Source organism: Hibiscus syriacus, unplaced genomic scaffold, assembly GCF_006381635.1.
Source record: "Hibiscus syriacus cultivar Baekdansim isolate YM2019G1 unplaced genomic scaffold, ASM638163v2 tig00117000_pilon, whole genome shotgun sequence".
NCBI classification, from domain to species: Eukaryota; Viridiplantae; Streptophyta; class Magnoliopsida; order Malvales; family Malvaceae; genus Hibiscus; species Hibiscus syriacus.
In genome coordinates this window covers 790,901-808,494 of record NW_024063516.1, presented here as the reverse complement: position 1 = coordinate 808,494, position 17,594 = coordinate 790,901, and the positions used below count along the sequence as shown (strand labels likewise).

The window sequence follows — 17,594 nt, the reverse complement described above, 5'->3', positions numbered from 1 at the left end:
TTCCGCGTTGCGATTTTCATTCTCGAAACTATTCTTCTTCTGCATTACTTCAACCAAAAGACAAAACAAAGACAAATACTAACTTCACAGGCTAAACAGTTTAGCAGTATTGGCAGCAATTGAATGAATTTAATAAGAAATCTAAGTGAAATGGTTAATCTATTATTGAAATTACCAGTAAACTTATCATCAATCTCAATATGAAAAACCTAAAATAATGCAAAAATTTCAACAACAAAAAAAAAACTAACCCTCGGAGGTTGGTTTTCCATTTCTGAATGATTGTGAGGGATTTTTTGACTGTGAATGGTTGTGAGGGATTTCGCCGGCGATGGGGACGGAAATCTTCGGAGATGGGGATGGATTTCGCCGTAGAGAGTGAGAGATGGAGATGGGACTGAGTGTTGTGATTTTGGGTTTGAGGTTATGAGTTGCGATTACTATGGACGATTCAGTTTCCGATTTATTAAGAAAAAAATCGTGTTTGGAATTTGAAAAAAAAAATACGCGTTAATACGAATGGCACTATGTAAATCGCGTTGCGAAAGTCAGAATCGCGTTGCGAAAGTCAGTATCTCGTTGCGATTTTGTATTATCGCATTGCGATAGTAAGTATCGCATTGCGATAGTCAGTATCGCATTACGATTTTCCCAATTCGCGTTGCGATTTACTTATTCGTATTGCGAATTGGGAAAATCGCAACGACACTGTAGACCATCGCAACGTGATTTCCAACTATCGCAACGCGAAATGCAACGCGAATTTGCGATAATGGAGATCGCGTTGCGAATTAGCGATCGCATTGCGATTTTGTTGGTCATTTTGGCAAATCCGGAAAAAGTTGGTTAAAATCGTATATTATAAGGCATTTTTGGTCACTGAGGCGATTTTCTCGTTTCTTATTAATCGGTTACCTACTTGAGCATTGTCTGGCATTTCACCATATGAAAAACTTTTTCACAAAACACCTGATTATAGTTTTTAAGGGTTTTTGGTTGTGTGTGTTACCCGTTTCTAAGACCTTATAATCAACATAAATGTCAGTTTCGGTCCTCTGCTTGTGTCTTCTTGGGTTACTCTCCTACTCATAAGGGATACAAATGCTTAGATTCTAGTGGTCGAGTCTATGTGTCAAGACATGTTCGCTTTGAAGAAAATGAGTTTCCTTATCAACAACTTCAAAACCCTTCTAGTACCTCTACTCCATCTATGATATACAATCCTACTAAAACTTAACAAAAGTGTTCAAGTGTCAAAAATATTAGCTCCCAAGGCAATATGTTTTATCCTTCTTTTCTTTCTTCAACTAACACACACATTCACAAGTTAGTCTTACCATCTTCCTCTCTACCACAACAAATGTCAGAGTTGTCATCACCAATATCAACACCTCATCCTTCAAATCTACCATCTATCACACCTTCAACATTATCACATTCATTCACCTCATCACCATCCAATGCACCTTCATCACAACCATCCACATCATCTTCGTCTCATCCATTCACAACTACTACATCACTACCACCATCTCCATCTCAGTCATTTACATCACTACCACCATCTCAATCATCTACATCACTACCATCATCTCCATCTCCATCACCATCACCACCATTGTCACGGCAAGTTCAGAATATACATTCCATGGTTACTCGAGGGAAGGCTGGAATTTTCAAACCCAAAATATTGCTTGCTGAGACAAGTCCTCAAGAGCCAACTAGTGTCTATGAAGCACTGCAGCATCCTCGTTAGTGTGAAGCAGTTCACAGTGAGTATAATGCTCTTATGAAGAATGGTACGTGGGAGTTGAAACCTCTGTCACCTACACGCAAAGCAGTGGGCTGCAAGTGGCTTTTTAAAGTTAAGAAGAAGCCTAATTGGTCAGTTGACAGGTTTAAGGCTCGTCTGGTTGCCAAGGGCTATTCACAAGTGGTAGGGAGAGACTTCTCTGAGACATTTAGTCCAGTTGTTCGAGCAAGCACAATCAGGACCGTGTTGGTTGTTGGTGTCATAAAGAACTGGCCACTTAGACAAATTGATATTAACAATGCATTCATCAATGGGAAGTTAACTGAGGAAATTTACATGAGTCAGCCTCCGGGGTTTGAGAAGAAGAGTAAAGATGGACAGGAACTGGTGTGTTGTTTAAAAAAGGCACTTTATGGGCTTAGACAAGCTCCTAGAGCATGGTTTGAGACCTTGAGGAAATTTTTGGTTAAAAGCCTTGGTTTCACTGTTTCAAAAGCTGATTCCTCCTTGTTTATCAGAAGTTAAGCTTGCTCTCAAGTGATTTTAATGGTGTATGTTGATGATATAGTCATCACTGGAAGCCAGGAAATGGAAGTGGATGCCATAGTGCAAGCAATCAATGAGGAGTTCTCTCTTAAAGACTTGGGTCAGTTAGAGCTCTTTCTTGGAATGCAAGTTGAGCATACTACAGAAGGTTTAATTTTAAATCAGAAGAAGTACATTTCTGATTTATTGAGAAGATCAAATCTAGATGAGTCAACACCTACACCTACTCCTATGGTCCTTACTCCCAAGCTTAAGGCAAATGATGGACAGTTGTTTGGAGATGTTCATCTTTATCGTAGCATTGTGGGAGGATTGCAATATGTGTGTTTAACAAGACCTGACATAGCGTTTGCTGTTAACAAAGTTAGTCAGTACATGAATAGCCCATGTGATACTCATTGGAGGGCAGTAAAGCGCATACTAAGGTATCTCAGTGGTACACTTGAGCATGGGTTGTTTTTCACTCAATCTGGAAATTTTAGTCTGGTCTGCTACACTAATGCAGACTGGGTAGCCTCGGTGGAAGATAGACGATCCACGACAAGCTACTGTGTTTATCTTGGAGGAAATCCAATTGCATGGTGTTCTAAGAAGCAAAGTGTTGTATCTCGGTCTACATCAGAAGCAGAATATAGAAGCCTTGCTAGTTCTGTTTCTGAATTGATTTGGATTGAACAACTACTTGACGAAATTGGGGTTAGTGTAGTTGGAAAACCAGTTGTGTGGTGTGATAACACTTCTGCAATCTCTATGGCAGCAAATCCAACACATCATGCTCGTATAAAACATGTAGAGATTGACATTCACTTTGTAAGGGAGAGAGTTCTAGTTGAACAACTCAGTGTCAACTTTGTTCCTTCTGCAGAACAAGTGGCTGATATACTCACTAAGCCTTTACCACCTGCAGTATTCAGTGATATGCGCTTTCGACTTGGTGTAAAGTCTTGGGCAAAAATTAGTGGGACCAGTCGTGAAAAGCAGGTCTGAAGAAGCCAAGAAAATGTTGAAATGGTAATTTAGATCATTAGAAAACCCAGAGAATGTTAGAGTATAATAATGCAACTGTCCTCAGCTGATTAGCAGTAACCGTTTCTGGTTAGTTAAGTTGTTATAACTGAATTCTGTTAGTTGGGCCAATTAGTTAAGCCATGTGTTATATATAGTGGGCCTGTCCACTATACATGACCCAAGTATGAAATACTCTTTCTGTAGCTTATGATCTTTGTATTCGTTTTCACATATTCAGTAAAACTTCAGTTTACATCATTTTCTTTCTGCAGCTTTAATTCCCTCTTCTCTCTTCCAGTTTACCATAGCAATTGTCTCATCTTTTTTCTATCAAGTTTGATCACCGGTCTTTCCGTTAACCAGACAATATGGTGTTTTCTTGCTAAAGATAGTTTCAGATGCACCTGGAAGCTAGCAACTTAATAACCTAGCTACCATAGAAATGAGAATAATGAATGAAGAATAAGAACAATTGAATGAAGTCGAATAAAATTTATGGGGAAAGTTGAGTAGTCTAATGGCCTTACTTTCCTTTAACCAGACAAATAGGGTGCTTTTTTGCCCAAGAAAGGGTTCAGATTATACTCGGGAGCTTGAAGCTTAACGTCTTTGCTTCCACCAAAAAGAAAGTCCCAATAAATTAGAACAGTTTTGACAAAGGAAAAGAGTTTCAGAAATGTAGTGTTGAAGAAGAATTTGTGAACCAGCTCGCTGTAGTGTTCAATTAAGTGGAGAATAATAACAGTTCAGCTAATAAAAAAAGGGTGAAGAAGCAAAGTGAATGAAGACAGAAATAAGACACCATTTTTCTTTAGAATGTCATGCTAATAGTGTTTTTTTCCTCTTTAAGAATATCAAGAAAGTTGAAGAAACATAGTGAATATTAGAAGAAATTTAAATAGCTTGATTTTGTTAATGGTTTGATATTAGCAGTTGGGTTATTGTTAGTTAGGCAGACTTAATCTTTGGGCAATTTCTGTTGAATATGGATTATAAATACCCATAATTGGGACATAAATAATGAGAAGTATTGTAATCATTCTTTACACGATAAAATCATATTTTCATTACCTGTTTGTAATTCAAATGTAAAATTCAATCACCGCCGCCTCTTCTCTTTCACACACTTTTGTCACCGACCGTTCTTCATTATATGCCATCAATGACAGCTTTCTCACATGGAATCTTATTTTTTTTATTTTGTCTAGTATGGATCATACACTGTGATCTTATCTATTGTTTTTGAAACAAAGACGATGGCGAAAAAAAAATATCTTTTGGGAATTTTTTTCTCTTTATTTAGAAGAGAAGTACGAAAATCTAAAAAAGTGGAAGTTTGCATGATTATTAAAAGAGGTTTCCACGTGATTTCTTGACACGGCCAACCTACACCATGCATCTTACTCGTACTTCTAAGAATTTTTAAATTCTCTTATATTTAATTTTTTTATATTTTGTATTGATTATTTAGTTTCACACCCCTTAAAATTTTTAAGAGAAAATAACTTCAGTGATCGAAAATTCCTTATAATATACGATTTTGACCAACTTTTTTTCGATTTGCCAAAATGACCAACAAAATCGCAATGCGATCTCTAAATCGCAACGCGATCTCCAGTATCGCAAATCAGTTTCTATATTCGTAACGCGATTTTGACTATCGCATTGCGATTTTCCAAATTCGCGTTGTGATTTTAGAAAATCGCAACGCGATTCTGACTATCGCAACGCGAATATGTAAATTACAACGCGATTCTGACTATCGCAACGCGATAATATATAATCGCAACGCGATTCTGACTATCGCAACGCGATAATACATAATCGCAACGCGATTCTGACTATCGCAACGCGATAATACATAATCGTAACTCGATTCTGACTATTGCAACGCGATAATACATAATCGCAACTCGATTCTGACTATCGCAATGCGATTCTGACTGTCGCAACGCTGAATTTCAAATTCGCAACAGGATTTAGTTTCGCAACACAAATGTTTTGGGTATATAACTACGCAGCAGCAACAACTCATAACCTAAATCCCTAAATCGCAACTCATTCCATCTCCATCTATCACTCTCTCTGGCGACATCCGTTCCTATATCCAACGACATCCTTCCCCATCCGGCAACATGTTTTAGTTTCGCAGCACGTTTGTTTAGTAAATTAATTTACAATAATGAAATCATCTAATGTTGATCATGTTTGGATAGATTTGTGTTTTGGAGGGTCATGGGAGAATGTTCATGGTGTTTTACAATATATGCCTTTACCCATGAATCTTCAACTAAAACTGTCATTAAAAAAGTTAACTTATGAAACTCTAATGTTACGTGTTGCAAATAAATTGAATTTAGAGCCCTAAAGTGGATTTAGGTTATCTTATCAGAGAAAAGGTAAAGTTTATTTGTTAACCGACAATGAAGATGTTGAACGATTCATTGCTTACATTAGTGTTTCGCAAGATGATGTTACATTGTATGTTGTTGAACCTAGAACTAGTGAAGTTGGGTCAGTAGCGGGTAGTAATCAACTAAGTTTTTCAACCCCAGTTTATGGTGCTCAAAATTTAATGGTTCCACCACAATTTCATCACCAAGCAAATTTTGTTTCACCACATTTCCAATTCCAAACACAATCTCAAAACCCACAACATTTCCCTAATCCAAATCCCAATAAACTTTCAGCACCAAATTTCGGTTTTCGTATTGACCAGTTAGACAATGATGAGCCAACAGAAAAAATTATGAGTACTAGTCAGTATTCGAAATTTGATCTTGGTCAATACCCGGACTTTGATCTTGGTCAATACTCGGATTTTGATGATGTTTCAGAAGAATAAACATACCCTACATGTAATGATTTTGATATTGGTCAATACCCAAATTTTGATGATGAAACAGCCGCTGCCGAGGAAGATGTTGTTGATGGTAATGAGGAGGAAGTTACGACTATGAATGAACATGTTGAACATCCATTTTGTAATTCATATAACCCTGAAGAAGAAAAAGAAGAAGAAGAAATCCCCGAAGAAAATGCCACGGGAGTATAACTGGAATATGCCAGAATTACTTCAGATACCGGAAGAAGAGTTGGTAAAGATAGTAGTTGATTGTTACACAAAAATTATTCGTATCAAGAAAGATGATTGTTTTGATACAAAGGAAGACTTGAAGATAGCTTTGTATACGAAATGTGTGGAAGATGGCTATCAACTAAAAGTTAACAAATCAAGCAAAGATCATTTTGAAACAAGGTGTATGATTGACAAAAACTGTACGTGGCGTATGATTGCAAAGAGGATAAAAGATTATGAAATGTTTCAAGTTAGGAATTTTATTGATAAACATACATGTTCAAGAACCCAAGTTTTTCCTCGCCATAGACAGGCAAACAGAAAGGTGTTGGGTGGTTTTCTGGCTGAGTTAATGTTTTTGAATGGCAGGGTATATCGGGAACATGAAATTATGACTGACATGAATGCTCGGTTCAAGATTAGTATCTCATATTCTCAAGCTTGGAGAGCCAAATAATATGTCTTGGAATTGTTGAGGGGGTAGCCAGAAGCATCGTTTGCCCAACTGTCGGCTTATTGTCACAATTTAAAGCTGAAAAATCTTGGGTCGATAACTCATATCAAAACATATAGAGATGGACGCTTTGAGTTGTTGTTTATCGCCATTGGTGCTTCGGTTAGTAAATCAATATAATTTTGTTGACTCATTTTTGTTAGTTACATGCATTTCACATTTAAATGATTATATTTCTTGTGTATATGATTTTGTAGATTCGTTCGTTTATTACTTGCATGCGCCCAGTTATTATAGTTGACGGAGCACATTTAAAAGGTCGATACCTTGGAGTAAACTTATTAGCAGTAGCCATGGATACTAACAATGGGATATTGCCAATAGCTTACGGGGTTAGCAAATCTGAAACCTCTGATTCATGGACATGGTTTATGGGGCATCTTAGGGATTGTATAGGTCCTATTAGCAATCTGACAATCATATCCGATAGGGCAAACTCAATTGACAACGCTGTTAGAAGGTGTTTCCCATATGCTTTTCATGGACTTTGTGGTGTTCATTTGTATAGAAATCTAAAATCAAGGTATGCTGGTATAAAAAATCACAAATGGACATACTGGAAGGCTGTAAAAGCTTATCGGGAAGTGGATTTTAATAAGCATATAAATTGTTTAAGACGTGTTTTGCCTCAGTGTGCTCAAACACTAGAAGATGTCGGGTTTGAAAGATGGTCAAGAGTACATCAACTTGGAGCAAGATATGGTTTTATGACGTCTAATAGTGCAGAATCAATCACCGCTCTAAGTCGTCATTCCCGGAAATTACCCATTACTATATTAATGGAGTTTTTTCGAGCCTCTATTCAACAGTGGTACTACAAGAAAAGAAACCATGCAGGTATTATTTCTTTAAATTCGTAACTTATCATATATTTTACTAAGTATTATTTATTTAAATTTACAAGAACATTGGAACATCGTGTTACACCATGGACTGAAAAAAAGATAACGAAACGTGTTGTGAAGTCAACGTCATGGAGAGTTGAACCATGTTCAAACACTTTGTTTGAAGTATTGGATAATAACTTAAATGGGCTTGTCGATCTAAATGCAAAGACGTGTAATTGTATGAAATGGAAAACATCTGGTTATCTGTGTGGCCATTTTATAAAAGTTACTCTTCATCTAAACCAAGATGATTCAAGCGCATACACTATGGATTGCTACACTACAGAAGTATATCGACAGACTTATGTTGAGATTATCTACCCTATTCCACATCCTTCTGACTGGGACATACCAGATGACTTACAAACAGTTTTGCCACCTGTCATGGACAGAAGGCTACCTGGCCGACCAAAAAGTCACGATCGTATACCGTCTAAGGGTGAAGAGAAGAAGAGATCGACATGTAGTCGGTGTAAGGAAAGTGGTCATACAAGGTTGACATGTGGATCATCAGTGCCATCACAATCATCTTTTCCTCTACCAAAATATGGATCCTCATCAAAATCCAAAGCTCATATGGTGTCAAGAAAAAGGCAATCAAAATCGTAATCAAAATCAAAATCCCAATCACAACCGGCTTCACCTTTTGGGACTATTAACTTAGGTGATTTTTAAATGCAAACGTTGTATTATGTGTATTTTATGTGTAAACTTTTAACATTTTCAGTTAGGCATGTATTAGTAACTTGAGTTTGAACATTGCTATGATATGTTCAGTTGTTATCACTTATTACACATTCATTTGAATATCGCAACGCGAATTTGACTATTATGTGTATTTTATTTGTAAACTTTTAACATTTTCAGTTAGGCATGTATTAGTAACTTGAGTTTGAACATTGTTATGATCTGTTCAGTTGTTATCACTTATTACACATTCATTTCAATATCGCAACACGAATTTGACTATCGCAACTCAAAAATCGCAACGCGAATTTGACTATCGCAACGCGAATTTGACTATCGCAACGTGAATTTGATTATCGCAACGGGAATTGGACTATCGCAACGAGAAAATCGCAAAGCGTATTAGACTATCACAACGCGAATTGACTTTCGAGTTGCGATTTTGGCTTTCGCATTGCAATTTTGACTTTCGCATTGCGATTTTGAGTTTAGCGTTGCGAAAGTATACCTTCAACAGGTCTTTTGCCTTCAATATGATGCAGATTGAAATCAACAAATCAACTTTTACATTTTAATCAATTAAACAAGCACAAATAAGAATTATTTACACATCAATTAAACAAATCAACTTTTACAAATCAACTTTTACAAATCAATTAAACAAGCAAAAAATGCTAATAATTCTTATTTTCCTCATCAATTAAACAAATAAGACTTTTAAGAATCAATTAAACAATCAAAAAAAGTGTACCCCAGACAGTTGTTTATGCACCCATACATCAATTTCACGCAGCTCACTTCAAGATTAACCTGCAGAAACCAAACATTTGCTCAAACAACACTTTCTATACATCTAAAACCAATAAACATCAAATTATTATTGAATTCTAGATACTTAACAACACTTGCATTTGACTTACAAATTGTTTATGGACATTTTCATAACGCGGATGCAGGTAGCCAGCGTCTCGCATATATCGCTCTAGCCATAAAATGCCGAAACCACAAGCCTACTGCACATCTATCTCTATCGGTGGGAGGTAGAAACTGTGTACTTCCTGTCGTCAAACGCTCCAAGCACATGCATATGAGAGGACCAAAATCCCCTCTGGCTTCCTGCGTTTGTTGTGGCATGGTCTCGTCTCTGATAACTGTAACATTGAACTTCTTTGGCTTCTTGTTTCCAGAATAAGTCCAATAATTAATCTCATCCAAGAATTTAGTCAAATGAGAGCTCCATCCCTTAATAATATCTCTCAAATCAGATAATGATATGTAATTTATCATGCTGTCATATACTATTGTCTTCAGGGATGGGAGCTGAAGCTCAACGAGAAGCCAATGAGTACATTCCAAAACAGGGATAAACACCTGCAATCATAAGTAATAATTCAATTGCGCACTTATTTATGAACACCTTTAAAATATTTAAAAAATAAATACTAACCTTATCGACCTCCCACCATGCAGGATAAAGTTTAGCTTGTCCATTAGCCAACACATATGATTCATGTCGTTGATTCTTCAAGTGAACTACGTGAAAAGACGTCGGCATAATTGTATATCGCGTATTTTTTTATTTTTCCTCATTTTCCTTATCATTAGAAGACGTGACACTCATGCATCAATATGTTGTTTTATAAAAAAAAGACATATATTAGTGAATTAGATAAATTTAAAAAAATTAATCAAAATGAAATATAAGAAAAATATAAGACTTACCCCCCATCGAAATAGCCTTTGTCTTCAACCCCTAATAACACACCCCACCAAGACCGATCAATCAACAAATGTATATCATCGTTGAGTTTGTATATGTCAGTGTAACACCCTGGCTCCGCTCATGTAGATAAAAATCAACTGCGGTCTTAACCCAAAGGGTATTATCCAGAATTGTTTCCGGTAGTTTTCTCCTCTCCACTTCATCTGCCGGAATGGTACTGGCTGGTAACTCATACGAAAGCCAACAGTCATCCATCATGTCCGGCACGTGAGAGGGTTTCTCAATAATTCGACATATTACATCGTGTGAATCGGGCTCTTGAATTATAGGAGGGACCTCTTCAACGATGACAGGGGCCTCTTGAACGATGGGAGGGGACTTTTGAGGGATGATAGGGGCCTCTTGAACGATAGGAGAGGCCTCTTGAACGATGACAGGTGAGTCGGGCTTCTTCTTACGGAGTCTTCGCACTATTGGGGTGAATGGAGACGTAATGGCACGTGCACACCGTCTGATTCGTGAACCCCGTCGTGCAAGAAAAACCCGACGTAAAGCATCCACCTTATCGGGCCGCTAAAAATAAATGAATACATAAATCAGTAAATAAACAGACATGATATTAAACAGTGAAAACAAAGACAAATATGTTTCAAACTTGCACGGTATTCACCCAAGTCATTATTCTATCATAGTTCACAAAATGCATCAGATAACATTCCAGAAGTAAGCACTTATATAAACATTTAAAAGGACAACATATAGGTTTAGTGCATGTTCAAGGACAACATAAAGAGTAGTAGTTTATTCTTGAAACTTAAATTTACAACACTGTGAAGTTAGTATTTGTCTTTGTCTTTTGGTTGAAGTAATGCAATCCATTCAAGTTTCAATTTGCAGAAGAAGAATAGTTTCTGAAACTTAAAATCGCAACACGAAACTTAAAATCGTAACGCGAAAATGACTATCGCAACGCGAATTTGACTATCTTAACAAGATAATCGCAATACGAAATAAAAATCGCAACGCGAAACTAAATTCGCGTTGCGATTTTCATTTTCGCATTGCGATTTTCAAGTTGCGATTTTTATTTCGCATTGCGATTATCCCGTTGCGATAGTCAAATTCGCGTTGCGATAGTCATTTTCGCGTTGTGATAGTCATTTTCGCATTGCGATTTTAAGTTTCGTGTTGCGACTATTCTTCTTCTGCAAATTGAAACTTGAATGGATTGCATTACTTCAACCAAAAGACAAAACAAAGACAAATACTAACTTCACAGTGTTATTTTAGAACTGTTTAGCAGTATTGGCAGTAACCGAATGAATTTACTAAGCAATCTAAGTGAAATGGTTAATCTAAGTGAAATTACAAGTAAATCAAGTTAAATATGAAAAATCTTAAACTTACCTCGTTGCGTAGAGTATGAACCTCATTTTGCAACGATGCTACCATCTCACGTAGAGTCGCTACCTCACCACGTAAAGTAGATACCTCATCACGCCATGCACCATTGTCATCGCGTAAAGTACCGACCTCCTCACGCAAGGCATTGACCTCATCAAGTAACTCCCCTAACTCATCCCGTGGAGGTGGAAGTGGAGAACAGGGAGATAAATGTCGTGGCATCTTTGTTGGTCGCCTATCATGAGGTGATGGTGGAGAAGAGGCTCGATGATATAACGGAATAGGTGATGGCTCTCGTTGTAGAGGTGTATAGTGTGGTCGATCAGGTGATGGCTCTGGGTCAGGTGATGGCTCTCAAAATGGAGGCTGCTCATCATCCGTGCCATCAAAAAAACGCTTACTAGCTTACCACCAATCAGTGGCAAGCTCAGCCTCCATGGGTGTCAGCCTCTGTAATGGAGTGTTGGCCTCCTAACAATATAAAAGCTCAAACAAAGTTAAATGTGTACTAGTAATAACTTGTTTATATATGGTAGTATTTATGTTAACTTACATCATTTATTGTCGTATACCATAGTAACTCTTCCCAAATCAACAGCCACCGTTTCCTCTTCCAGGAAATAGCTCTAGGAATATCATTTGAAGTTTTTAATGCATATGTCTACATGTCGGGAAAAGCCTCAAATATCCAAATCTACAAATAATATAATACACAAACATTAGTAATTGTTAAATAATTAATTATAATTTTGGAAACATTATATAGAAATTCTTACCTTAAAGGCCCAAATAAAGCCTGACAAAGTGTATTTGGAACCATCGCCATGCAAACTTTTGCGGTCGTCAAATGCAGACGACAACTTATTCCAGGTAGCTTTCCATAGATACGGACCCAACAGAAACAGGTTCCATGCATTTATGTCATATACCAATAATATTAGGTCCTTAGGAATAGGTTGTCTGGCCTCTCTGCCTAAAAAGTCGGCATGCAAAAGTACTAAAAGACATACTCGGACAACATCGACGTCATCCATCCGAGTAAAACCATCTTTCTTATTCAATAATCTCATCAAGTCGTCGACGTGTAATTCGGCTTCATGACAGCTCAGGAAAAACCCGGGATAACCATGATGGGCGGGTAATATGACTAGTGTATCGACCTACATCATTGTGTCCGAAGCGTAGACCAGTGATTAAGCAAAACTCCTCCTGCCCAAAACAAGTATACGCCGGTGGAAAATAAAACCATATCTCTTCATTACCACGTTTTATACTCTCGGGTAGATCGCTAGTCATGGTCTGAAGCCATAAATGGGTCAACATAGCATCTCCACCCGGATGTTGTACTTTCAGCCATGGCCTGAAGCAAGTATCCTCAAACAATTTTCTTTGTACATGTGAAAGCTTCGACGCAATTGTAGTGACTAGGCTTATTTTATTCCTTAAGGTCAATTGAGCCGAAAAAAAGTTCTACAAAAATAATAAACATACCAAGTTAGATATACCAAAAACTACACTGTGAAGATATACCAAAAACAATAATAAACATAAAGAGTAGTAGTAGTTTATTCTTCAAACTTAAATTTGCAACACTGTGAATTTCGTATTTGTCTTTGTTTTTTGGTTGAAGTAATGCAATTCATTCAAGTTTCAATTTACAGAAGAATAATAGTTTCTGAAACTTAAAATCGCAACACGAAAATGAAAATCACAACACGAAAATGACTATCGCAACGCGAATTTGACTATCGCAACGCGAAATGAAAATCGCAACGCGAAATGAAAATCGCGTTGCGATTTTGTCGTTGCGATTTTCATTTCGCGTTGCGATCCTCAGTTTCAAATAGTCATTGTCTAAAATTAAAACTTGAATGAATTGCATTACTTCAACCAAAAGACAAAACAAAGACAAATACTAACTTTACAGGGTTAAAGACTAAACAGTTTAGCAATATTGGCAGCAATCGAATGAATTTTAATAAGCAATCTAAGTGAAATGGTTAATCTATTATTGAAATTTCCAGTAAACTTATCATCAATTTCAATATGAAAAATCTAATAATATTGCAAAAATTTCAAAATAAAAATAATTAAAAAAAACTAACCATCGGTGGTTGATTTGGTTGATTTTCCATTTATGATCGTGAATGATTGTGAGGGTGGCTCTGAGAGATGGAGATAGACGGATTTTGTCGGAGATGGGGACGGACTTCGTCGGAGATGGGGACGGATGTTGTCGTAGAGAGTGAGAGATGGAGATGAGATTGAGTTGTGATTTAGGGTTTTAAGTTAAGAGTTGCGATTACGGGATATATTAATATTCATGTTTGGAATTTGAAAATAAAATACGCGTTGCGATACTAATGGCGCTTTGAAAATCGCAACGCGAATTTGAAAAATTGCAATGCGATAGTCAAAATCGCGATGCGAATCTGGAAACTGATTTACGATATAGGAGATCGCGTTGCGATTTAGAGATCGCATTGCGATTTTGTTGGTCATTTTAGCAAATCGAAAAAAAGTTGGTCAAAATCGTATATTATAAGGAATTTTTGGTCACTGAGGTTATTTTCTCAATTTTTAATATAACTTCTTAAGTTCACACTCTAATATAAAATCTTTTGTACGTCCTTACCCTTTGCTTTAGGGTTGCTGATGTTACCATTTTTGTTTGGTGCCAACCAAAATCCTTTTGAAAAAACGTTTCAATGTGGTGTGTATTTGTTAAAAGGTATTATGATATTTTTCAGAATATTTTCAAAATTGATTTTTCATTTTTTGACTTAGACTGGTCGGGCACCCAATTTGGGCTCTTCCGAGTGTTATTAACGGATATCTATTTTTTAAACTGTTTTGGACTTAATAATTAAGACTACTTAATGATTTATTTATTTTTGACAGAAGTAATTAATTTTATTCAAAATAGAAAATATATCAAATTACAATAAACATTTACAATTACAATCGTAAATTAATCACATAATTAGGAAAATTTACTATAATCATTGAAACAAAACTAGTAACTTAAGATCACATAAGGACCATACAAGAAAAGATTAAAACTAACCAAGAATCTCGAACAAAGATAGATGTAAACATATCTTATCGCATCGGCAAACAAACTACAAAAAGGATAAAGCTATTGACAAACCACCAATAAACTGCAAATCAGACTTGAGCAATGTGAAAATCTATCCACGAACACAAATCGGGTATCCAAATTCAATATGAGGGTCCAAAGCAGGGAATATTACAAGATATCATATAAGCGTCATCTTGATCAATCGTGACAATGTCAAATCAACCCTTAAGAAAAAGATAAATAAAAAACGACCAAAGAACCGAAAAATATGCCAAAAACATAAGAAAATATACCATAAACGTAAATAAAAACATGCAACACAAGCAGATTTATTGAAAATAAAAAAGAAAAAGAAAATAAAGATACGATATAGAAAAGAAAAAATAAAGAATATAAATGGTCGACAATCAACATTAAAGTTGATGTTCGTCGCCGATCAATAAAGATAAAAAAAATGAACGACACACCAACAAAAGAAAATTAGGTTTAATGATTTATAAATTTTAAAACGCTTATTAAATTACATAATTGATTTTTAACGGAATAACTATCATATAATAAAAGGGTATGTTTAATGAAAATTGAACACGCGAGTAGCATGTCTTCCCTAGCTATAAGTAGATTATATTTTGATTTTTAAGCCGGTTATTATAGTAGTTTAACCCAGCTTTCTTCTCTCTGTCCCTCGCTTATTCTCTCTCTTTATCTCACAGTGTCTCCTCCCTTTCTCATGGATTCTTTTGGGCTCTTCTGTACTGGAGCTCTTCTTGCCTGCGGTCTTTACTGGTTCGTTTGCCTTTCAGGCCCAGCCGAGCAAAAGGGAAAGCGCGTTGTTGATCTCTCCGGTGGTTCCATATCATCCGAGAAAGTTCGGGCCAGCTACAAACAGTATTTGTCTTTCTTCCGGCAACCAAAGGAGATCGAAACCGCTGAGAAGGTTCCAGACTTTGTCGATACTTTCTATAACTTAATCACCGATATTTACGAATGGAGGTGGGGCCAATCCTTCCACTTCTCTCATTCAATCCGCGGGAAATCTCACCGGGACGCGACGCGCCTCCACAAAGAGATGGTCGTTGATCTCATCGAAGTCAAACTGGGAGACCGAATCCTGGACATCGGATGTGGTGTTGGAGGGTCCATGCGTGCTATTGCGACTCACTCGCAGGCCAACGTCGTTGGCATCACCATCAACGAGTACCAAGTCAACCGTGCTCGCCTTCACAACAAGTAATCCGGGCTAGATTCACTCTGCGAGGTCGTATGTAGGAACTTCTGTTTACAACTGCTTCGACGGCGCGTACTCGATAGAGGCGACGTGCCACGCACCAAAACTGGAAGATGTGTACGCCGAGGTATTCCACGTGCTGAAACTGGGATCTCTATACGTGTCTTACGAGTGGGTCACGACTGACAAGTACAGAGCTGAAAACTCTGAACACGTGGAGGTCATTCAAGGTATTAAAAGGGGCGACGCTTTGCCTGGCCTCAGAAGCTACAAGGATATTCCAGAGATCGCTAGAAATGTAGGCTTTGAGGTTGTGAAACAAGAGGATCTAGCCAAGCCATCGGCCTTACTCTAGTGGTGTAACATTCCAAAAGTCGGGTCAATGATTAAAATAGAATTTTGATAAATTTAGTGATTAATTTTAGAAAAGATGAAAAGTTTAGGGATTTAAATGAAAATTATTGATATTGGATTTAATAAAAAAGTTTAAAAGTAATAAGGGTATTATGGTCATTTTTCAGGGAAGATTTTTATTTTCCATTTATAAAGGGTAATAAGCACGTGGGAAATGATGGTTAATTCTTTCGTTTTAAAGATTGTTTTGATTCTTCAGATGTTAAGAAAGATTAAGGAAAGCTTTAGGTGGTTTAAAACTCAAAGATTAACAGGTTATGAGAAATTAAGAAAAATGAGTTTTTAAGTGAATATTTGAAATAGAAGGTAATAGAGTTGAAGATGAATTTGACTTGTCGATGGTTAAATTAAGGAATATGAAGTATTAAATTAGATTTAGAACATATTGAAAATTGAGTGTAATTCTTGAATGCCATATAAAGGATAGGATGTTAAGTTCAAAGAAGTGATTATTGAGTAAAATTGAGTTTAAGTGTGTGTATGAAAGTTAAGAATATTAAAGGAGGTGAAAGATGAAGAGTTGAGATGAAAAGTGAGTAAATTTCGTGCTTAAAATGGAATTTCTGGGTTGTGTGCATTGATGCATCTTCAATGTCTATCGATGCACTCTCAAATAAATGAACATCGAATGCAATTAGTGCATCGATGCATAAGGAGTGCATCGCTTAAGATGAAAACATCGAATGCAATTTGTGTACCGATGCATAAGTAGTGCATCGATGCACTCGTTAAAGGATGCATCGATACACTGTAGAGTGCATCGATACCTACATTATTTAAGAGATGAAAGTAACATTTCTTTTAGTCTAAGAAGTGATAGATTAGAATATATTAATTAGTATACTGATATGTATCAATATATTACTATATAGATATAGAATGTAATCTTGTTCTGGAACAATCCAAAGATTAGGATCGAGTCAAAGCAAGCAAGGCTAAGGTGAGTGCGTATTAGTTGATATATTATGATGAATGGAAATAAGACTTGTGACAAGTCTATTTCCTATATTAACATACATATAGGCATGTTATTGATATGAGCATAATTGTGCTATATTATTGTATATGTGGTATGATCTGTGTGAATGTATGTTATTGTTATGTGATTAAGATATCAATTATGTGATAATGAATGGTATGTATATATGGAATGTGAAGTAAGCTAAAGTATGTGAAGATATATATATATAAGATAAGCCATGTGGATATGATTTATGAGAGTATGAATGATATGATAAGAACACATGTTTATGTGATATGGCTATGTGA

At 36.4% G+C, this 17,594-nt stretch overlaps 2 protein-coding genes across 2 annotated transcripts; both read left to right on the top strand.

The window, feature by feature from the left end:
* The first annotated feature begins 664 nt into the window (after positions 1 to 664).
* LOC120194610 (24-methylenesterol C-methyltransferase 2-like) lies at positions 665 to 16,175 on the top strand. The gene is made up of 3 exons (XM_039196870.1): positions 665 to 678; positions 9,859 to 9,863; positions 15,377 to 16,175. The coding sequence occupies exon 3, from the start codon at positions 15,414 to 15,416 to the stop codon at positions 15,915 to 15,917; it is 504 nt and encodes a 167-aa protein (XP_039052801.1). The 5' UTR covers positions 665 to 678; positions 9,859 to 9,863; positions 15,377 to 15,413; the 3' UTR covers positions 15,918 to 16,175.
* On the top strand, positions 1,361 to 1,756 carry LOC120194725 (putative protein TPRXL). Its single transcript, XM_039196954.1, has one exon. It carries the CDS (start codon positions 1,361 to 1,363, stop codon positions 1,754 to 1,756), a length of 396 nt encoding a protein of 131 aa, XP_039052885.1.
* Positions 16,176 to 17,594: the final 1,419 nt, after the last annotated feature.